The sequence below is a fragment of the Oncorhynchus gorbuscha genome, linkage group LG06 (genome assembly GCF_021184085.1).
Source record: "Oncorhynchus gorbuscha isolate QuinsamMale2020 ecotype Even-year linkage group LG06, OgorEven_v1.0, whole genome shotgun sequence".
NCBI classification, from domain to species: Eukaryota; Metazoa; Chordata; class Actinopteri; order Salmoniformes; family Salmonidae; genus Oncorhynchus; species Oncorhynchus gorbuscha.
In genome coordinates, this window is record NC_060178.1 from 38304578 (window position 1) to 38327943 (window position 23366).

General features: G+C 42.9%; 1 protein-coding gene across 1 annotated transcript; it reads left to right on the forward strand.

Annotated features, from left to right (window-relative positions):
* Positions 1–11069: 11069 nt before the first annotated feature.
* Positions 11070–22742, forward strand: LOC124038669 (neurturin-like). Its single transcript, XM_046354765.1, has 3 exons — positions 11070–11123; positions 12987–13194; positions 22342–22742. Exons 1-3 carry the CDS (start codon positions 11070–11072, stop codon positions 22740–22742), a joined length of 663 nt encoding a protein of 220 aa, XP_046210721.1.
* Positions 22743–23366: the final 624 nt, after the last annotated feature.

Here is a 23366-nt window from a genome sequence, read left to right on the forward strand (position 1 = left end):
GATCCACTATTTAGGGTCCAAAGCATTGAAGAAAACAAGAGACAATCAATGATTCTCAATTCCATTCATATTTGGGAAAATGTACGTACATTCATGAGGTGGAAAGAACCAACATCGCCAGGCACCCCTATTTGGAATAACCCCACTTTATACCTCCAACGTTTAATGATAACACCTATTAAGTTCTGGTTCCAAAGTGGCATCATGAATTTTGAACATGCGTACTATAGTATGATGTATCTCTACTATAATTCAGTCAATTACAAGAAAGATTTGGAATATCCAAGGCCAATTTCTTTACATTTGTACAACTCAGAAATGTTATTAAATCGCTTCAACAGAATCCGGATTAATTTAAGGCATCTAGCATAGAAAAAAATACTCAAAGAAGCTGCTACGCTAAAGAAGTTGATTACCAAGTCATATCAAGTGTTGACTGATACTCTACCTAGTGATGCAGAAACAACCAGAAACAAAATGGAAGCAGATCTAAAGGAAGGCATCGAGGAGAACCATTGGTCACAGATATGTGAAAATGTTCATACCTGCTCCTACAACCTAAAACATAAACTACTACAATTTAAGATAATTCATAGGATTTACTACACTCTTACCAGAATGCATGTAATGTCACCAAGAAATGTCACATCTCTATTGGAGATGCAAAAAACCCACAAAGGAACCCTATTACATATGCTGTGGTCTTGTGACAAACTGACACCATTTTGGGATAATGTACGTGCCATCATTTCATTGTGCCTAGGAATTTATATCTATCCATCTCCACGATTAAGGATGTACTGTATACTGACAGTGTGAGATTAAATTTGACTGAGTTCTGTAGAAAAACAATTTTAAAAAATGAATTGTGGAAAAAAAGAATGAAAAAAAGATTGCGAACCAAGAGGTACTCTAAGAGGTAATATCTGTCTGAACGGATTTGAGGTAGACTATACCAAGTGACAGAGTGATGGGCGGATGAGCTACGGATGTGTAAGCAGTAGCAGCTGGAAGTGGAACATTAAAGCCAATCAAATCCTTGTGGGTTGTTAAGCATCCCCTTTTGCAGGTGTGTTTTATTTGTGTGTGTGTGTGTGTGTGTGTGTGTGTGTGTGTGTGTGTGTGTGTGTGTGTGTGTGTGTGTGTGTGTGTGTGTGTGTGTGTGTGTGTGTGTGTGTGTGTGTGTGTGTGTGTACATTTGTGTGCATGTATGTATGTATGTGTGCAAGTGTGTGCCAGGTTACATGACTCCCAGCACGCTGGCAATCCTTGACTCTGCAAGATCTCACTGTGTCATGTTATTTTTTTGCCTCTCTCCTTTAACCTCGTGCATTACTGTGATGGATCTGAGGGTGTGAAGCTTTGTTGGGCCACGGTGCAACATTCCAACCCCATCTTGACCTCCATACAGGGTTCTTATTCTCTACTCTTAATGCCCGTGGCCAGCCACTCAAAGCTCAAGCTGATGAAGGAGCTCGGTCTGCATCCCAAAGGGCTCCCTATTCCCTTTATAGTGCACTACATTTCATAACAATTTATTACATTTGTAAAGTGCTTTTCATTCCAAGCTCATCTCAAAGCGCAGAGATAGAGAGCGTTGGGCCAGTAACTGCAATGCTGTTGTTTCGATTCCGCGAGCTGACCAGGTAAAACATCTGTTGATGTGTCCTTGAGCAAGGCGCTTATCCCTAGTTGCTCTGGATAAAAGGCTCTGCATGGTCAATCTGGCATCTGCATTGGCCATAAAGTAATTTACAGCGATAGGTCCTCTGCAGAAGTCAGGGCATTCATGCTTCGCTGAGCAGAGCTGTTGTCAAGGAAGTGAGTTTGTGTTTATACAGGACCTCCCGCCTCCACCTACCATCAACCAATCATGTCAAAGCGAAGCTATACGGAGCCCTCCGTATTGTTACAAAATTTGGAGGCGCACTGCATCACTGTATGAGGCTCGATTTGGCCTCCGCAAGCGCCGCAATTGCGTCATACCCTCTGTACGGAGCCTCCAGACCACATGCCAGATCAAGCATAAATCGTCATTAAGAGCGTCTGCTAAATGACTAAAATGTAAATAGGGCTCAGGGCTCTGGTGAAAAGTAGTGCACTCTAAAGGGAATAAGGTGCCATTTAGGATGCACACTGGGTTTGGGATGGCTGGCTTTGCTCACGGTGCCCATATGTGGTTGAAGAGCTCTTCTCTCTCTGCTCTCATCAAAGCCTGTGTACATTTTCTTTGGTGTGGAATGCTACAAGCATGTCCTGACGTTGGTACTGTTTGTGGGCAAAGACAATTCACAATGACCACATGGCTCGTGCATAGACTCAGACGGAGACTCAAAGACATGCAAACACAGACACAGACAAACACATGCATACGCGCACACACACACATGCACCCACACGCGTGCAACGTACCTTAAGCTCAATTGAAAGCTAGCATGAAATATTGTGGATGGAGCCATCCAGTTGTTGCCTTTTCTGTGGCTCAACCCGTTGGAATGTTGTCAAGGAGGGTGGTCACGTGTGTGGCGAAGCAGAGGATCACTAGCTTAAGCCCAGTGTGGGGCAGTCGGTAAGTGGAGGAAGCTAAGCTGTTAGCAGCACAATTACCCCAGTTACACACACACATGCACACACACACTTGACTGTAACCTTCTACAGGTATTAGGCTCACTTTTTAGGACAGGGTGTTCCAGTTCAGCACCTAACCACCATGATTAAGCTTTGCTTTCTCTTAAATAGTGCACTGCTTTTGAACAGGATCCATTGAGTTCTGGTCAAAAGTAGTGCTCTATACAGGGAATATGGTGCTATTTGGGACAGATACTTCCTCTTGTTTGTCCCAGGGCTCTATTCAATCAGATCCGCTTCAGCGGCGGTTGTTTTGGTGGTGTCTGGGGTGGAACTGCGTTAGAGCTTTCAAATCCACAAGCGGCTCTTGCCATTATACCTAAAGCAGTCATTGCTATTCGAGTCACATTAAGATAAATCCCATGTAGCCTTGTTTACAAGTTTGAACCAAGGAATGTGAGATGTAATCTACACCTATTAGGATGATAGAAATCCTGATTGTTTATTTGAATGCTTTTTAAATTTGAATGTAATTATTTCCACGTGGCCTAAACTTTATCGTTCTGAACTTCTAACGCGAGATGGTGACAATGATCGCAAGATTCGCTGCTCAACGATCTGATGGCTCCAACACAGTTCCACATCCAACACCGCCAAAACATTCACTATTGCACCTGTCTGGTGTCACCGGTTAACGCTTGGTCTGATTGAGTCTAGGCCCTAGTCATGGTTTCCTTCCTCTAGAGCAGGTTTCCCAAACTTGGTTCTTGCGTCACGTTTTGGTTTTTGCACTACACCGCTGATTCAAATAACCAGCTCATCATCAAACTATGATTATTTGAATCAGCTGTGCAGCAGGAAGGAAAAAAACAAAACGTGTACCCAGGAGGGCTGCCCCAGGACCTAGTTTGAGAAACCCTGCTCTAGAGAGTCCTTTTCTACTCCATGCTAGTTGGTTGTATCTTGTGGTTGTAATCATGTGGTACATTATTTGTTACTTTTATTTCTTATTCTTATATATTTTTTTTAGGTACTTTTTTAAACTGCATTGTTGGGAAAGGGCTTGTAATTAAGCATTTCACTGTAAGGTTTACAGCTGTTGTATTCGGAGCATGTGACAAATAAAGTTTGATTTGATTTGAATAATAGTATCCCAGTTTACTGGGTATAATAGGCCATCGATTACCTGATTCCCTGGGTAAGGGTTGTGGTGGACTGGCTGTCGAGGCTAACTGGTGTTGTGTAATGGGAGCCGTGTCTTCTCCTAACCTTTGTACTACTTCTCATGCCATTCCTGTCCTCCAACCTGCAAGCAGGAAGCACTGTGTCAAGGCTGTGTCTGCCAGGGAAGGCCAGCCAGGAATATTTTTAGAAACTTACAGTCATAATACAGGGATATTAAAAGACTGAGATAAAGCCGATAGGACATTATTGTTGACTTACTTGGTTATTTATATAAAGGAAGAAAGGAGCTCATTAATATTCTTTATGGCTGTTACCTTTGTATCCGCCTTTCTGGGATATCACCTATAAATGATGTGTTAAGTGTGAACTTTGAGTCTTCATGACCCAAGTACTGTCTGCAATGTAATGTACAGTACCATATTCTGTTATCAGATTAAAGGACATAAAGTGAGATTGAAATTCAAGTCGGCCTCACTAGTAGTTTTATTGATAAAACACATTGACATTTAAATCAAGGACCTTTTTAAGCCATTATATGGTAAAGCAATTATTCCTATTTTACAAGGTCTGTTGTATTGAGATATAAAGGTAGACTCAACGAAATAACGTTGCCACGAGCAGCACCGCAGATTTTGAGATTAGCGACATGCAAGACTTAGCTCTCACATAGTCACACATAATATCTGCACATGTGCACGGGTTCGCTTCACGCTGTTAGAGCATTGTAGCCACGGGACCAAAACAGCAGAGAAGTTGAGCCTCGCGCTTCAACGCTTTTAGATGTTGTGGAAATTGACCCACTATGCTGTTTACTTTCTGCATCTACGTCATTGCTGCGCCTACCTTTAAAAATATTTTTGGAGTGAGTCCTATCCAGGACCTCATTGTTTTGAACAGAGAGGCTGTATGCAGGAATGACTGTCTGCTCAGAACTGGCTATAGAGATATCTTGTTCTGAGCAATGAAAGCTATAAAATTAACAAGAGCTCTCTCTCAGACAATAAGAGTTGAGAGAGATGACATTGGACTCGAATGCAAGGTGCATCTGAACCATTTCAAATCGAATCAAATGTCACATGCGCCGAATACAACAGGTGTAGACTTTACCGTGAAATCCTTACTTACGAGCCCTTTCCCAACAATGCAGAGTTAAAGAAAAAATCCACCCAAAACCTTGCATTCCTATAATACAGTATGTGAGAACAATATTTTTGGTTGTGGAAATCTTTTGTAGTTCATGTCTACTACAAAATCCACAATGCAATGCTCTTTCTATGGAAAGGCTGGCTGGCTAGCTAGCTAGCAAATGTAGCTACACACAATAATACCAAAGTCAATATCACCTGAAGAGTGTTACCACCTGAAGAGTCACCTGAATATCACCTGAAACGTTATCTGTTGCTTGAGAGGAATGGGAGATGCACTAAAGGAATGCAGTACTGAGGCAGAAGGTTCGTAATAAGGACGACTGGCTACTACTCTGAACTGTGTGTGGTGAGCTTTCTGGCGCCCAGAGCTGCTGAGGCATTACCTAAGTGGGTGTCATACATTGTGAAGGAGGAGGTCCAGTAGCTACACGACTCAGGCTGGTTCCCAGAGTAGACCTTTACATGATTGTCACCAGACTCTTCATCAACCATCTCCCTGACCATCTTCCTCTGATCAAGCCATGAACTGTCCTTCTCCATCTTTGGAGGATCCATACACTCAAAGATATGGCCTCTTTTTTTGAGGGGGGGGGCTACTCATGATGGTGTACCTGTATTGCTTGTTTGTTGTTTGCTTTTGTAGTGCTTAGAGATGGTTATGAAAAGCTCTAAAAGACTGTTATATCAGCATGTGAAGTAGCTAGTTAGCTGTAAAATTAGCTAAACAAACTGCACTATCAATGTAGGTGTCTACGATCCCACCATGTTCAACCTGCAGGTCGTTGTGCCGTAACAGAGTGGAGTCTGACATTCGCAATGGCACCATGCAATGCACCCTGGAAAGGCAGACAAATAGGAGAAATGTTAGACCCTCTGTTAAATTACACATTTCTTGAGGTAGGAATATCACAAAAACATTATCGAGAGAAGATTACTTCCCACGTTAAGTCATCGGGCAGTATTTAGATCTGACATATATGATAGATGTTTTCGCTGTCAAAAAGTCATATTCCTATTAACTTGCAGTGTAGTGAGAGCGGCTTTATAGTAATGCTATGTCATGCAGGACGAATTTCTGCCTGGTCGAATGACAATAGCTCAGATGAAATTACCCCGTGAATCGATTGAACATTGCTCAAAGATGCACAAAAATAATATAACATTTAAAATGGGTGAATCTTTACTTTCAATAAGTAAGAACAATTTGGAAAAATAGTAACACAATAAATTAACAATAACGAGGCTATATAGAATATAAGGGGTACTGGTACCGAGTCAATGTGCAGGGGTACAGGGTAATTGAGGTAATATGTACATGTAGGTAGGGGTAAAAGTGACTAGGCAAATAGGACAGATAATAAACAGAGCAGCAGCAGCGTATGTGAAGAGGGTGAAAGAGTGTTAAAGTGTGTCTGTGTGTGAGTGAGTGTGTGTGTGCGTGTGCGTGCATGTGTGTGTGTGTGGCGTCAATCTGCGTGTGTGTGTGTGTGTGTATGTGTGTGTTGGAGTGTCAGCGTAGTATATGTGAGTGTGTGGGTAGAGTCCAGTGAGTGTGCATAGAGCCAGTGCAAGAGAGACAGTAAAAAATTAAAAGGGGGTCAATGCAAATATAGTCCAGGTAGAAATTTGATTAACTGTTCAGCATCTTTTGGCTTGGGTGTGGAAGCTGTTCAGGAGACTTTTGGTCCCAGACTTGGTACTCTGATACCGCTTGCCCTACTGTAGCAGAGACAACAGTCTGACTTGGGTGGCTGGAGTCTTTGACAATTTTAGGGCCTTCATCTGACACTGTCTGGTATTGAGGCCCTGGATGGCAGGCAGCTCGGTCCCAGGGATGTTCTAGGCCGTACGCATTACCCTCTGTAGAGTCAGGATGCTCTCAATGGTGCAGCTGTATAACTTTTTGAGGATCGGAGGGAAGAGGCATTGTCTTGCTCTCTTCACGACTGTGTTGGTGTGTTTGGACCATGATAGGTCCTTAGTTTGGACCATGATAGGTCCTTGAAGCTCTCGACCCACTCCTCTACAGCGCCATTGATGTGAATGGGGGCGTGCTCTGCCCTCTGTTTCCTGTATTCCACTATCATCTCTTTTGTCTTAGCTGATGTTGAAGGAGAGGTTGTTGTCCTGGCAGGTCTCTGACCTCCCTATAGGCTGTCTCATCATCGTCGGGGATCAGGCCTACCACTGTTGTGTTGTCTGCAAACTTTGTGATGGTGTTGTAGTGGTGGGCGGCCAAGCAGGCATGAGTGAACAGGGAGTACAGGAGGGGACTAAGCACAAATCCCTGAGGGGCCCCAGGGGTTGAGAATCAGCGTGGCGGATGTGTTGTTGCCTACCCTCTCCACGTCCCGTCAGGAAGTCCAGGATCCAGTTGCAGAGGGAGGTGTTCAGTTCTAGGGTCCTTAGTGATGAGCTTGGAGGGCGCTATGGTGTTGAATGCTGAACTGTAGTCAATGAACAACATTCTCATGTAGGTGTTCCTTTTTTCCAGGTGGTAAAGGGCAGTATGGAATGCAATAGAGATTGCATCATCTGTGGATCTGAATTGGAGTGGGTCCAGGGTCTGGGATGATGGTGTTGATATGAGCCATGACCAACCTTTCAAAGCATTTCATTGCTACAGATGTGAGTGCGATTGGGCAACAGTCATTTAGACAGGTTATCTTCGCGTTCTTGGGCAGATGGACTATGGTGGTCTGATTGAAACGTGTAGATATTACAGGCTGGATCAGGGAGAGGTTGAAAATGTTAGAAATGTACTTGCAAGCTGGTCAGCGCATGCTCTGAGTATGCATCCTGGTAATCTGTCTGGCCCTGCGGCCTTGTGAATGTTTACCTTTTTATAGGTCTTACATCGGCTACAGAGAGTATGATCACACAGTCGTCTAGGATAGCTGGTGTTCTCATGAAAGGTTCAGCGTTGCTTTCCTCAATGCGAGCATAGAAGGCATTTAGCTCATCTGGTAGGCTTGCATCACTTGACAGTTTGTGGCTGGGTTTCCCTTTGTAAACTGTGATAATTTGCAAGCCCTGCCACATCGGACGAGTGTCAGGATTCGGTGTAGTAGGATTCGATCTTAGTCCTGTATTGATGGTTTAGCGGAGGGCTTAGTGGGATTTCTTAGAAACATCCGGATTAGTGTCCCACTCGTTGAAAGCAGCAGCTTTGGCTGAGTGCTGATGTTGCCTGTAATCCATGGTTTCTGGTTGGGATTTGTACATTTGAAGTCGGAAGTTTACATACAATTAGGTTTTTCAACCACTCCACACATTTCTTGTTAACAAACTATAGTTTTAGCAAGTCGGTTGGGACATCTACTTTTTGCATGACACAAGTAATTTTTCCAACAATTATTTACAGACAGATTAATTCACTTATCATAATTCCAGTGGGTCAGAAGTTTACATACACTAAATTGACTGTGCCTTTAAACAGCTTGGAACATTCCAGAAAATTATGTCATGGCGTTAGACGCTTCTGATAGGCTAATCAACGTCATTTGAGTCAATTGGGGGTGTAGGTGTACCTGTGGATTTATTTCAAGGCCTACCTTCAAACTCAGTGCCTCTTTGCTTGATATCATGGGAAAATCAAAATAAATCATCATCCTTGGGAGGGATTTCCAAACGCCTGAAGGTACCACGTTCATCTGTACAAACAATAGTACGCAAGTATAAACACCATGGGACCATGCAGCCGTCATACCGCTCAGGAAGGAGACGTGTTCTGTCTCCTAGAGATGAATGTACTTTGTTGCGAAAAGTGCAAATCAATCCCAATCCTAATAGCAAAGGACCTTGTGAAGATGCTGGAGGAAAAAGGTACAAAAGTATCTATATCCACAGTAAAAATAGTACTATATGAACATAACCTGAAAGGCCGATCAGCAAGGAAGAAGCCACTGCTCCAAAACCGCCACGAAAAAGCCAGACTACGGTTTGCAACTACACATGGGGTCAAAGATCGTACTTTTTTGAGAAATGTCCTCTGGTTTGATGAAACAAAAGTAGAACTGTTTGGCCATAATGACCATCATTATGTTTGGAGGAAAAATGGAGAGGCTTGCAAGCCGAAGAACACCATCCCAACCGTGAAGAACGGGGGAGGCAGCATCATGTTGTGGGGGTGCTTTGCTGCAGGGGGGACTGGTGCACTTCACAAAATAGATGGCTTCATGGGGATGGAAAATTATGCGGCTATATTGAAGCAACATCTCAAGACATCAGTCAGGAAGTTAAAGCTTGGTCACAAATGGGTCTTCCAAATTGACAATGAACCCAAGCATACTTCCAAAGTTGTGGCAAAATGGCTTACGGACAACAAAGTCAAGGCATTGGAGTGGCCTTCACAAAGCCCTGACCTCACTCCTATAGAAAATGTGTGGGAAGAACTGAAAAAGTGTGTGTGAGCAAGGAGGCCTACAAACCTCCCTCAGTTACACCAGCTCTGCCATGAGGAATGGGCCAAAATTCACCCAACTTATTGTGGGAAGCTACCAGAAACGTTTGATCCAAGTTAAACAATTGGCAATTCTACCAAATACTAATTGAGTGTATGTTAACTTCTGACCCACTGGAAATGTGATGAATGAAATTAAAGCTGAAATAAATAATTCTCTCTCCTAATTATTCTGACATTTCACATTCATAAAATAAAGTGATGATCCTAACTGAATTAAGACAGGGAATTTTTTACTAGGATTAAATGTCACGAATTGTGAAAAACTGAGTTTAAATGTATTTGGCTAAGGTGTATGTAAACATCAGACTTCAACTGTACGTATGGTCACTGTGGGGATGTCAATGCACTTATTAATGAATCGACTGACTGATGTGATAAACTCCGCAATGCCATCAGATTTTGTAGTTGATGCTAGCGAGACAGTCCTGTAGCTTAGCATCCGCTTCATTGGGCCACTTCCGTATTAAGCGTGTCACTTGTACTTCTTGTTGGAGTTTTAGCTTGTATGCAGGAATCAGGAGGATAGAGTTATGGTCAGATTTGCCAAATGGAGGGTGAGGGAGAGATTTGTATGCCTCTCTGTGCGTGGAGTAAAGGTGATCTAGAGTTTTTTCGCCTCTGTTTGCACAGGTAAGATGCTGGTAGAAATTAGGTAAAATGGATTTCAGTTTTCCTGCATTAAAATCACCGGCCACAAGGAGCGCCACCTCAGGCTAAGCATTTTCTTTGTTTGCTTATATGTCCCTATACAGCTTGTTGAGTGCGATCTTAGTGCCAGGGGATGTTTGTGGTGGAAAATAGACGGCTACGAAAAAAATATAGATTGGTAAATAGTGTGGTCTACAGCTTATCGTGAGCTATTCTAACTATTCTAAAGGTAAGCAGAACCTCGAAACTTTCTTAATATTAGAGATTGCGCACCAGCTGTTGTTAAGAAAGAGACACACACCACCCCCCTTGAGTTTACCTGATGCTGCAGTTCTGTCCTGCCGGTGTATAGAAAAAACAGCAACAACAGATTTATGTTTTCCTTGTTCAGCCGCGACTCGTTTTCACTATCTCAACCCTCCGTGAGGCGCATCATGTACTGTCTTTATGGTCTAGTTGGATGAGATAGAAACCAGTGCAGCCCAGCCCCATGGCATGGTTCCTGCTCCTCCCCTTGACAGACTGTCACAAGTGTGTTGAAGGCAACTCAACCTGACACCACCTCTCTATCTCTGGCTATGAACCTTGATGCTGTAAAGTGCCTGCAGCATGGGGTGAGGTGCTACTACTAAGGGAAACAAGGAATCCATTAATTCACCACTCTTCATTTCCACACCAATAACCGCTGTTCTTGTATGCTTCCCAAACAGCACTCTATTCCTTATGTAGTGCACTACTTTTGACCAGGGCGCTAGTCAAAAGTAGTCCACTATATTGGGAATAGGGTGTCATTTGGGACACAGCCACTTGATGATGTCATTAACAGAGGACTTATTGAAAGCAAAGGAAGGGGAAAGCTAGCTTATCAACATGCTACTTTAATATGTTGCTTCCCCGTTCATTCTGGATTCAAATCAATACCTGTGAAGTATTTTGAAAATACGTTGTAGTTAGTCTCACGACAGTAAGCCTACACTACAACGAGGGAGAGGAATGTAGAGAAAAGTATGTAGCGATTGTTCAACAGACATAGTTTCTTTTTTACAGATGGAAAGATGTGGAGGAGGCAGGAACTGTCATCTGTCCAATACCACCAGAGGAACTGGAAGGTGAGTTTACCATTATAACAACAACAACAAAAACAAACAAACAACAACACAACACCTTAAAATCTCAACATTAATTAACGTGTCTAAAACCTCCTCAATTAAATAATGAAAAGAGGGGCAGAGGGTTTGCTTGCTTGCTGGCAGCCGGTTTAGAGTATGGCTGTAAAGGTATATGTTTCAGCCTTGTCAGTTTCAACTACACTGATCTGGGCCTTTGGCTGGCCTAGCAGACATACGCTGCTGCCTCCAGTGAAACTCATTTTATAAGTGCCTCTGAAACATTACCCCCGCTTGGCCCTGGAGGGGTGTCGGCTGTCAATTAAGTAATTAAAGAGGCAATGTGTTGGCCGCAGCCGGCCCACAGGCCTGTCAGTGGGTTATCCAGCAGACCTGGATTCAAATACTATTTTTAATATTTTTGAGCTGTTGGTTTAGCCTTCCTGGAGTGCCAGGTAGGCAGGGTTTTCACTTTTGGGACATTACAATATGTACCATTGCAACAGTTATGTTCAATCAAGCACAGCTAAATAATTTAAAATAATTTAAAATAGTATTTGAAACCAGGTCTGTTCCAGGGGGCCCTGGGCCTGGTTAGAGAGGCCTGACCAGGGAGTGAGTTTCTCTATGTCAGACTAGGGTGCTGGGGGCTTGGGGCTGATGGTGATGGGACAGTAAGGATAGGGTCACCTTACCTACAACAGCTTGGAGTCCCACAACCTCATAGGGATTATGTAACATACAATAACCAAATCAAATACAAATTGACCACAGGCAGGGCAGGCCTACAGAGATGTATTCTCTAACCAACTCAATTCAATTCAATAAACTGTATTCATCCCCGAAGGGACAAATATGGATGGGCATACAAGGAGTCAAGTAAACAACAATATGATAACAGGAGAGATGTGTTCTGTAACCAACCAAGCAACATTGTTGTGGTTGTTGCCTGCTGTCATAGAGATAACATTATATTTATATTTTAGTAATTTAGCAGAAACTCTTATCCAGAGCGACTTACAGTTAGTGCATTCACCTTAAGATAGCTAGGTGAGACAGTCACATATCACAGTCATAGTAAGTACATTTTTCCCCAATAAAGAAGTTATCAGCAGTCATTGCTAGTAGGAAAAGACAAAGTGCAGTTATTGTATTTTTGGGGTGGAGGGACTTGTAGGGGCTCATTAAAACGTATTTGCAAGCCTTCTGTGACTTGCAAGCCAAATAAATCAACATACAAGGTATCTATTTCTCGAAATGAGTCTTGCTCTTGCTGTTAGTTGTTTTGCTTATGGTGACATTGCAATTTCACCAGCAGTTGTTGTTATAATAATAATAATATAATAATATATGCCATTTGGCTTTTATGAGTCATTGCATACATTCAATTTCACCAGCAGTTGTTGTTATGTCTGTGTCCTTTTTTAGGTTTTGTAGCCACAGTTTTATGTCTGTTTTTGTGTATATAGTATGACTGTGTTTATGTTTATATGTTTACTTATGCTACATTTAATTTGTCTGCTCTATGTTGTTTATTTTACAATGTTTATTTATTCAACATAGTTTCTGTGCCATTTCTATATTTCTCTGCCTTTTCTGTGCTTATCAATTCAGTTCTATTGAATATGTTGAAATGGCTGTAGTAACTGTAGTAATTGCAGTAGTGACATACTGTATCCCTGTCTGTCCTATATTATGCTTCGGATTAATGTTTTGTGATAGGTCTAGTAACTAACTAACTTTAATGGTACTCTCCACCTGATATGTACTCTCCACCTGGCCCTCCCAGATGATGCTCTGTGTTGTAATGGGTGTAGTAAACTCTAATGGTGTTGTGACATGTACTTTTTTTCCACTCCCTCCCAGATAGTGCTGTGGGTAGGGGCCTTTCTACTAACCCTGGTGGAGGGGGTGTTCTCTGAGGAGGACCTCAAGGAAGCCCACACTGAGCATCTCCGAGCCCAGGAGAGGACCACCGCTGCTGGGGCCTGGCTCCCAGACCACTACCCAGAGGTCCACGAGCTGGGAGAGAGCAGGCACGGCCATGGCCAGGCCTCCTGGCCCAGTTTGTTTGGTTAGTACTTCCTCAGAACTCTTCATGACCTCCATACTGGATGCTGTCACATAAACCACATCACATAAAGGCAATGGGTCCTGCTCAAAATAATTGCACTGTATGGGAATAGGGTGTTATTTGTCCTGTAGCCAAAGTATCCCCCAGTTCACCATGGGAAAACATGTATCATTACCGTATATCAAGGTTTCTGGCTGCTGCGTGGGAGCCATCTAACAGTACATACCCAGCCTTGCCCTGCATGGTCCGCTGGGTTTTTATTAGATTGGGAAGGGCGTTCTTGCTCTTATTCCTCATCCTCCCTAATCAGTTTTGGAGCAGTCAAGCTGTCTCTTTGAGAACAATGATTCATAAATCAAAAGATAAAACCCTGATTTGTAATGGCCATAAAATAAGAGACTGTCTGTGTCCCACAGAGTTACCTCTTCCCATACGCAGACTATGTGCTGCTCTTAGGGCCCCGTGGCCGCTAGGGGGCCCACAACCCAAACCCCCCAAAATGGAACTCAGTCGGTGTCTCAACTTATAGTTGAGAGTTAGAAAAGTAGAAGGTGCAATTTCAAAATGTGGTAGTGCATCATCAGTTTTCCACTTCTTATGTGTCAGTCAGTTAATTAGCCCATGGCATCTAAAATGTTTTTGATTCCTGGCTAATCATCATCAAATCATACCAACAGGGGCCCCGGTTGATTTTGTTAGTCACTCTCACACAGATGCAGTATAATTTGAACATGGCATGACAAAATGTGTAGAGTTGAAGAATATTGGCTTTAAAACTGCAACATTTCCTCCACCCCATGACAAAATGTGAAGAATTGCACTAGAACATTTTGACTGCGATGTGGGCGGGGCCCCTGACCAAATCTCACTTAGGGCACCCAAAACTCTAAAGGCGGCGGTGGTGTCCCATATGGCAGGAGTTCCCAAAGTGGGGTCCATGGAGGTACTGCATGGTGTCTGCAGCCAGCATTGTTACAACATTTGGGAGGCGTGCAGAGATTTTCTCTCAGCCCCATGGCAAAATATGTAGAATTGTACAAAATTAGCAATTAAACTGCAACATTTTCTCTCTGCCCCAAGGCAAAATGTGTAGAGTGGCAGAAAAATAGCTTTAAAAATTCTAAATGTTCTCTCTGATGCCAAGAGAGGGGCCTTTAAAACGTACCCTTTCCCAGGGCCCGAGACTTGATTCATCCGGCCATGCACTGCAGAAGTCATAGTAAAACTAATTGTATGCTATTTTTATTGTACTCTAAAGTAAGAGTTGTGTTCTGATATGAGGATGTCCCTGATGAATATTCTATCACAAAAGGGGTCTCTGAAACAGAAAAGTTTGGGAATCTCTTCCATATGGCACCCTATTACCTATATAGTGCACTACCTTTGACCAGAGCCCTATGGGACTCGCTATGGACCCTGATCAAAAATAGTGCAACTACATAAGGAATAGGGTGCAATACTCTTATGACTCATAGAACTTCTGGAAGTATGCCTGGTAGTTTTCATCGCAACAGCAGGACACGGCCTTGGTCAGTGGAGTAATAGAGCGTGCTCTCCCACATACTACAGGGATATAAATAATCACTCTTATGTACTCTGTGTCATGCTGTCATGTTGCTGTATATATTATGTCCTGGGGCTGGGTGGGTGGATCTCCACTGACCTCCGTTGAGAACATACAGGAGTAACTCAGACGCCAAGATAGTTTCAAGATATATGTGTACATATATTTTGTTTACATTGTTCTTACCTCTTTACTGACTGCACAATTACTATAATTATATCCCCCCCCCCCCCCCCCAAAAAAAAATGTACTAGTGAAGATTATTTTTTGGTCTTTGCAGCAAGACTGTGTCAGAAGTGATTCCCTAAACCTTGTGGAATACTCCTATAATTGTATGACATTTAAAAAAAACACTTGTAGAATGTTTTAACATGGCTAGATGTGGAATGATTTGACTAACAACTCCCTTGTTCTTGTTTTGCCTGAGAAACATTTTCATTCAAATTCATATTTTTTTGTTTTCTTAAACAACAAGACATAAACTGACCATGGCCGATCAAATTAAATATAGAAATATTGATCATTTATTTGTCCGAGATGCACGCCAACAGAAATCTCAGATAAAGCGAGAGAAACAGCACCCCTCTGTCTCTGCATGTATAGACCATGTATCTGATTCTCTCTGGACCAAAATAGTATGGCATGTCATACTATTTCTGTCCAGACAGCATCAGATACATGGGCTTCATATAGTAAGACAGAGGGGTGCTGTTCTGCTTTCTCCAGTGAGAGAGTTTTAGCATTGAGGAAGAGGCGAAGCGAGAGGGCTAACTCTCACCAAAATCTGTCCAGAATAAGCCCAATGCATTTCTATGGGCATAATATGCAGACCTAAACTTATCTCCTGCCTTCCCGCCTTTGGGACACTGACTCCCATTGTAAGGGCGGAGACATGAGCATCTCGTCATTATATACAATCTCTGGTTTCAACCTCTTGCAAATTGGAAAGCAAAGTTGGCTGGTGCACAGTGCACTGTTAGGATGCTGGCTTCCCCTAAAGTAAATGTAGGATTAGTCAAAATTATATAATTCTATAAATTACTACTGATTTTTTTTTTTTACTTTAAAAATACATTACCAGAGGATGACTTGCCACGGAGGACCATCAGCCTTTTTAATATGGATTGCTGTGGATTATTTATTTTTTAACCTTTATTTTACTAGGCAAGTCAGTTTACAATGACAGCCTAGGAATAGTGGGTTAACTGCCTTGTTCAGGGGCAGAAGGACATATTTACACCTTGTCAGCTCGGGGATTCAATCTAGCAACCTTTTGGTTAGTGGCCTAATGCGCTAACCACTAGGCTATCTGCCACCGTTTCTAATCACAAATTTGTAGGATTATGCATATTTGGGAATCCCGCAATTTTGGGCAGCCCCGCGTGGCTGTCCAGCTGATTGAGTTGCATCTGTCCGTGAAAAGCATCTAAAATAAGTGTGAAGATAATGTGTCTTGGGTATCATTTGAAATGTTTTAAAAAGAAGAATTAGGTGTGTGTGGCGAAGATATGACATGTCTCTCTCCAGAATGAATGCACTCAGCTCTCCAGAATGTGCTCAGCTGTCTCCTGACAATTCTTTCCCATTCATTGTTTCATTGTAGGGCTTGTTTGCCCTTTGATGGTTTATTTTTTGTATCAATTCCCCATTACATATGTCACTAGTAGGCCTAGTCAATGTACCGATAATCCCTCTTCTTTTGGTAACATTCTGTTGAAACTACTGCAATGATTAATTACAGTAATTTACATTGTTTGCCGAGTTCACAATGTGCTACACTTGTGAGAAACAAGTTTGGGATTATTTCATAACCATTATGAGTTTTGTAAATCTTTCAATTGACTTTTGTTTGGAGTGCTCTGTGAGCAATGAGCTTGTGTCTGGTTTCTCTGTCCTGATAACGTTGAGGGAGCCAAGCGTGCCTGAGCACGCATAGAAATAGGCCTACCTGGCCTGCTGCATGCAAATGTTGGAAAGTAGCTCTTTAGCCATGTCTGATTGTCTTAACTATCACATGAGCTGAGCGTCTCAGTAATTATTTCTTCAACTCACACATTGTAAACAAAGTCTGTTTTTTTTTACATCTATTGCAAATTATACTTCCTCAGGATTTGAATAGTCTTTCCAACACTTCTGGCCTCGATAATCACCAAGCCTCGGTGTGAAAGAACAAAATATCATGATCTGATGATCCCATATATCCAGTGGAAATGGCATAAAAAACAGCTTTCTGTCCCGAGCTCACTGACGTGGTAAACTCTGATGGCCCGGAATAGGCTAGTTGATACTATGTAGCAAATTCTCTAGCACCAGCTTTGACCAGATCCAGTTGTTGATTTGATACATTGCACTTTACTAGCAATATCTCAAGTCAAGACAGATAGAAAGGGAGGCAAACATTCAGAGTAGAGCGATGAATGTGATTGAAAGAACCAGAATTTTCATCAGGATATGTTCTAGGGTTTTTATTTTTGTCGGCTATAGGATTTTCTCCCAAATTCCTATTAAAAATATAAACGCAATGTGTAAAGTGTTGGTCTTATGTTTCATGAGCTGAATTTTTTTTGTTGCATACAAATGCACAAAAAAGCTTATTTTTCAAAACAGAATTGCACACATTTGTTTACATCCCTGTTAGTGAGCATTTCTCCTTTGCCAAGATAATCCATCCAACTGACAGGCGTGGCATATAAAGAAGCTAATTAAACAGACGGATCATTACACATATGCACCTTGTGCTGGGGGCAATAAATGGTCACTCTAAAATGTGCAGTTTTGTCACACAACACAATGCCACAGATGTCTCACCTTTTGAGGGAGCTTGCAATTGACATGCTGACTTCCACCAGAGCTGTTGCCAGATAATTAAATGTTCATTTCTCTACCATAAGTTGCCTCTCACGTCATTTTAGAGAATTTGGCAGTATGTCCAACCGGCCTCACAACCGCAGACCACTTGTAACCACGCCAGCCCAGGATCTCCAGATATCCGGCTTCTTCACCTGAGGGATTGCCGGAGACCAGCCACCTGGACAGCTGATGAAACAGAGGAGTATTTCTGTCTGTAATAAAGCCCTTTTGTAGGGAAAAACTCATTCTGATTGGCTGGGTCTGGCTTCCCAATGAGTAGACCTGGCCCCTCACGTGGGTGGGCCTATGCCTTGCCAGGCACACCCATGGCTGCGCCCCTGCCCAACTCAGTAAAATCTTTGAAATTATTGCATGTTGCGTTTATATTTTTGTTCAGTATGCTTTACTTTAGTTGATGATTTAAGTTATAGGCCAACTGCTGCATTTGCCTATAGGCTCTCTTTGAGTTCTATGCGCTCATTTCTTCAGCCACCAATAGTCCACAGTGTATCACCGCCTCCATATGGCAGAGGCTGGTGCTCTATCCTTAGTTGAATTTTTACTTTTAGATGTGTATTATTTTACTCCGGATTTTTATGATTAACATGTAACAATGATTTTGAGAAACGAAAACGTAATTATTGAAATTAAAACTGTTCCACAAAAATGCACATATATAAATAATCATAATTTCCCTGCTTGGTAGAAATTATAGGATAAATTGCCCAAACCTGAAACTCACCAGCTGCGTATGGTCTTTAAAGAAGAAAAACATTCACACAAGTGCATGCAAACATAGGAGGTTCTGTGAAAAAACATGCCCACCTATGAATATCAAAGGCCCGTCCAACTGATTCGTTCTGGCACTGGCATAGGAACTAACAAGATGGTTACTGTAAATATCCATCCATCAACTCATTAACTGAAAGAAAGCATTCTCCCCTTTAAAAAATCTCATTACCCAAAACATATGAGCATATTGGAGTTGACCAACTGTACAAAACTTCAATAGTGCAGGGCAAAACTATTTTCAGTTCAGATGAATGTTGAAACAGCTCTACTGTCTGTGCTATGTTACACCTGTAAAGTAAAAACCTTCAATGTGGTCATGCATCATACATACTGGTGGGCTTCAGGAAGTTTGTGCAACGAATTAGAGCTGAAATATTTCCAATAACTCACACAGAGCAACATTAATTTGCCTCCTTTTGGAGACCAGCCTGCCAGCCATTCCCACTCTCCCACCTCTCCTCCGGTGGTAATCACCCTGCATAGTGACAGTACACTTTGCACCATTCAGCTGATAAAAAAAGTAATTTCACTCCCAGATTCAACACCAGCACCTATCTGCTTTCAATTTAGCCACACATGCTCTGCTCTAGCTACCCCACTAGACTAGTCCATACACAAATGAGCATGTACACACACACACACACACACACACACACACACACACACACACACACACACACACACACACACACACACACACACACACACACACACACACACACACACACACACACACACACACACACACACACACACACACACACACACACACACACACACACACACACACACACACACACACACACAAACAAGGAGAGAGACTGCAGCACACACACCACAGGCTGCAGCAGTACCTACACTACACTGGCCCTCACCCAGCAGGACTGTGAGAAGTTCAACTTACATTCTACAGGTCCTAGCAGACATCTGGCATATATCTGAAATCTGTATTTAATGTGAAGTTATAGTTGCTTTAAACCCTTATGGAAAAACCACATTAATTTGATGTGATCACATGTGAGCTTGTGAAGTTACTGTGATAACATGTGAGCATGTGAAAACAATCTCGTGAATTAAATGTGACAACATGGGGATGCAAAATATCAACATGTGATACCATGAAACATTCATATTTTACAATGCATAATTTACATTCACGCTGCAGGTTTTGTCTCATTCCCAGTTTGTCCTGAATAACATTTTTTTGAACTTGTGTCATTGTCCCGTGGATTGCTTGGAACTCAACCTCGCTTGGGATTTGAAATCACCACCTCTTGGTTGTTAGGTACCTGATGATCCTGCTGTGCCACTAGGTCTGCAGACAAATTGGAGATTGGCTATACATACACGGAGTGTATAAACATTAGGAACACCTTCCTAATATTGATTTGCACCCCCTTTTGCCCACAGAACAGCCTCAATTCGTCTGAGCTTGGACTCTATAAGATGTCAAAAGCGTTCCACAGGGATGCTGGCCCATGTTGACTCCAATGCTTCCCACAGGTGTGTGAAGTTGGGTGATGTCATTTGGATGGTGGACCATTCTTGATACACACTGAAAACTGTTGAGTGTGAAAAACACAGCAGCATTGCAGTTCTTGACACACTGAAACCGGTGCGTCTGGCACCTTCTACCATACCCTCTGTCTTGCCCATCCACCCTTTGAATGGCACACATACACAATCCACGTCTTCGCTAAAAGCTGCCCAGAATCAAGCAAAAAAATATATATATTTGCACCACCAACATTACATCAACGAAAACTAGCAGTGCTCAAGTGACACTTGACATAGATGAATGCTTCAGGGATTTAAAATTGCAACCTCTTGGTTAAGTGCATCAATGTTTCTGCAGTGCCACCAGGTTCATACATATTGCTAGGAATGTATGAACACACTCTTAAAAACATCAAATAAAATAAAATCACATTTTATTGGTCACATACACATGGTTAGCAGATGTTAATGCAAAATACACAGCTTAATGATAAGCTTTGAGGGTGTTGTTGAATGCTGAGCTGTAGTCAATGAACATCATTCTTACATAGGTATTCCTCTTGTCCAGATGGGATAGGGCAGTGTGCAGTGTGATGGCGATTGCATCGTCTGTGGACCTGTTGGGGTGGAATGCAAATTGAAGTGGGTCTAGGCTGGCAGGTAAAGTGGAGGTGATATGGTCCTTGACTTGTCTCTCAAAGCACTTCATGATGACAGAAGTGAGTGCTTCGGGGCAATAGTCATATTTGCCTTCTTGGGTACAGGAACAATGCTGGCCATCTTGAAGCATGTGGGGACAGCAGACTGGGATAGGGAGTGAATGAAAATGACCGTAAACACACCAGCCAGCTGGTCTGCGCATGTTCTGAGGACTCGGCTCGGGATGCCGTCTGGGCCAGCAGCCTTGCGAGGGTTAAAACGTTTAAATGTCTTACTCACATCAGTCATGTAGAAGGAAAGGGGGTGGCACCGCGGTCCTCGTGTCGGTGGCACTGTATTATCCTCAAAGCGGGCAAAGGTGTTTCGTTTGTCTGGGAGCAAGACGTCGGTGTCTGTGACGTGGCTGGTTTTCTTTTTGTAATCCGTAATTGCCTGTAGACCAGGCCACATACGTCTTGTGTCTGAGCCGTTGAATTGCGGCCTCCACTTTGTCCCTATACCGGCATTTCGCTTGTTTGATTGCCTTGCAGAGGGAATAACTACACTATTTATATTCGGCCATATTCCCAGTCATCTTTCCATGATTAAATGTAGTGGTTCGTTCTTTCAGTTTTGTGCGAATTCCGCCATCTACCCACAATATCTGGTTTAATAGTCACAGTGGGTACAACATCTCCAATGCACTTCCTTATAAACTCTGCTGGTCTTTTTAGGTTCGTTCCCCTTTTTCTCTCTCCCTCTCTCTCTCTCTTCTCTCTATCGTTCCGTTCCTGCTCCCAGCTGTTCCTATTCCCCTAATCAATCATTTAGTCTTCCCACACCTGTTCCCTATCTTTTTCCCTGATTAGAGTCCCTATTTCTCCCCTTGTTTTCCGTTTCTGCCCTGTCGGATCCTTGTCTATTGTTCACCGTGCTGTGTCTGTGTATCGCCCTGTCGTGTCGTGTTTCCCTCAGATGCTGCGTGGTGAGCAGGTGTCTGAGTCTGCTACGTTCAAGTGCCTTCCCGAGGCAACCTGCAGTTCTTGATCGAGTCTCCAGTCTGTTCTCGTCATTACGAGTGGAATTATGCCTTATGATTGTAGATTTACGTTACTGGATTAAAGACTCTGTTTTCGCCAAGTCGCTTTTGGGTCCTCATTCACCTGCATAACAGATAATCATGAGGATGGAAAATTATGTGGATATATTGACGCAACATCTCAAGACAATGTCAGGAAGTTCAAAATTGGTCGCAAATGGGACTTCCAAATGGACAATGACCCCAAGCATACTTAGAAAGTTGTGGCAAAATGGCTTAAGAACAACAAAGTCAAGGTATTGGAGTGGCCATCACAAAGCCCTGACCTCAATACAATAAAACATTTGTGGGCAGAACTGAAAAAGCATGTGCGAGCAAGGAGGCCTTTACAATCCTGACTCAGTTACACCAGCTCTATCAGGAGGAATGGGCCAAAATTCACCCAACTTATTGTGGGAGGTTTGTGGAAGGCTACCCGAAACATTTAACCCTAGTTAAACAATTTAAAGGCAATTCTACCAAATACTAATTGAGTGTATGTAAACTTCTGACCCACTGGGAATGTGATGAAATAAATAAAAGCTTAAATGAATCATTCTCTATACTAATATTCACATTCTTAAAATAAAGTGGTGATCCTAACTGACCTAAGACAGGAATTTTTACTAGGATTAAATGTCAGGAATTGTGAAAAACTGAGTGTAAATGTATTTGGCTAAGGCGTATGTAAACTTCCGACTTCAACTGTATGTCCTTTCTCCTGTAGAGAACCGCAGTCTGGTGAATGATGGAGAGAGCTACCCGGGCAGGTGGCAACGTTCGCCCCCAGACCCCTCCCGAAGAGGCTCCCGCAAGAAGCCCAAGAACAGCAGCCGGGACTGCCGCATGGAGAAGAAGGAGATGCGTGTCAGAGACCTGGGCCTGGGCTTTGACTCCGATGAGATCGTCCTGTTTAAGTACTGTATGGGGACGTGTTTGAGCTCCCGTAAGAACTACGACTTGGCCCTCAAGGCCCTGACAGAGAATGGAAGTATCTCCAGCAGGAAAGTGAGTGCTCACCCATGCTGTAGGCCCACCCGCTACGAGACTGTCTCCTTCATGGATGCCCAGACTATATGGCAAACCATCAAGTGGCTGTCCGCAGCTAACTGTAGCTGTGTGGGGTGATGGGCAGAGAGTAAGAAGAAGACTACATGCAGAACACACATGCATAAAGAAGCTTTAGGGTGAAGAGAAGAAGAGTCTGAGATGCCTTCACTGTGCACGTGTTGGGTAAAAAGGCTAGATCAGAGCCTGGATCGAAGCCATGTCCCAAAAGTTGGGTCTCCTCCTGATGTGGATCTACTTTGGATTAACCCGGATTCTCAAGTCGGGAAACAGCACGGATGCAGAATAGAAATACACCCTGCCCTTGAGCATGGCAGTTAGCCCTCGACAATAACTGCTCCCCGGACGCCGATGACATGGAATATCAATTTAAGGCAGCCCCCTGCACCTCTCTGATTCAGAGGGGTTGGGTTAAATGCGGAAGACACATTTCGGTTTAATGCATTCAGTTGTTTAACTGACTAGGTATCCCCCTTTCCCTTCCCCTTCCCTGTCAATCCCTATGTCCAACAGAGGAGATACATCCTCAGTCAGAGCCAAAGGAGTCGCAGCTCTGGAGACTGGAGAGGACGGAGCTCCTTGGCAGGGACTGGAGAGGTTAGGAGTAGTTAGAGCCATGTGTTTAGAGAGTTAGGCCAACTTTTAGAATTTTGAATATTGTTATAATTCTAGACATTACGTTAC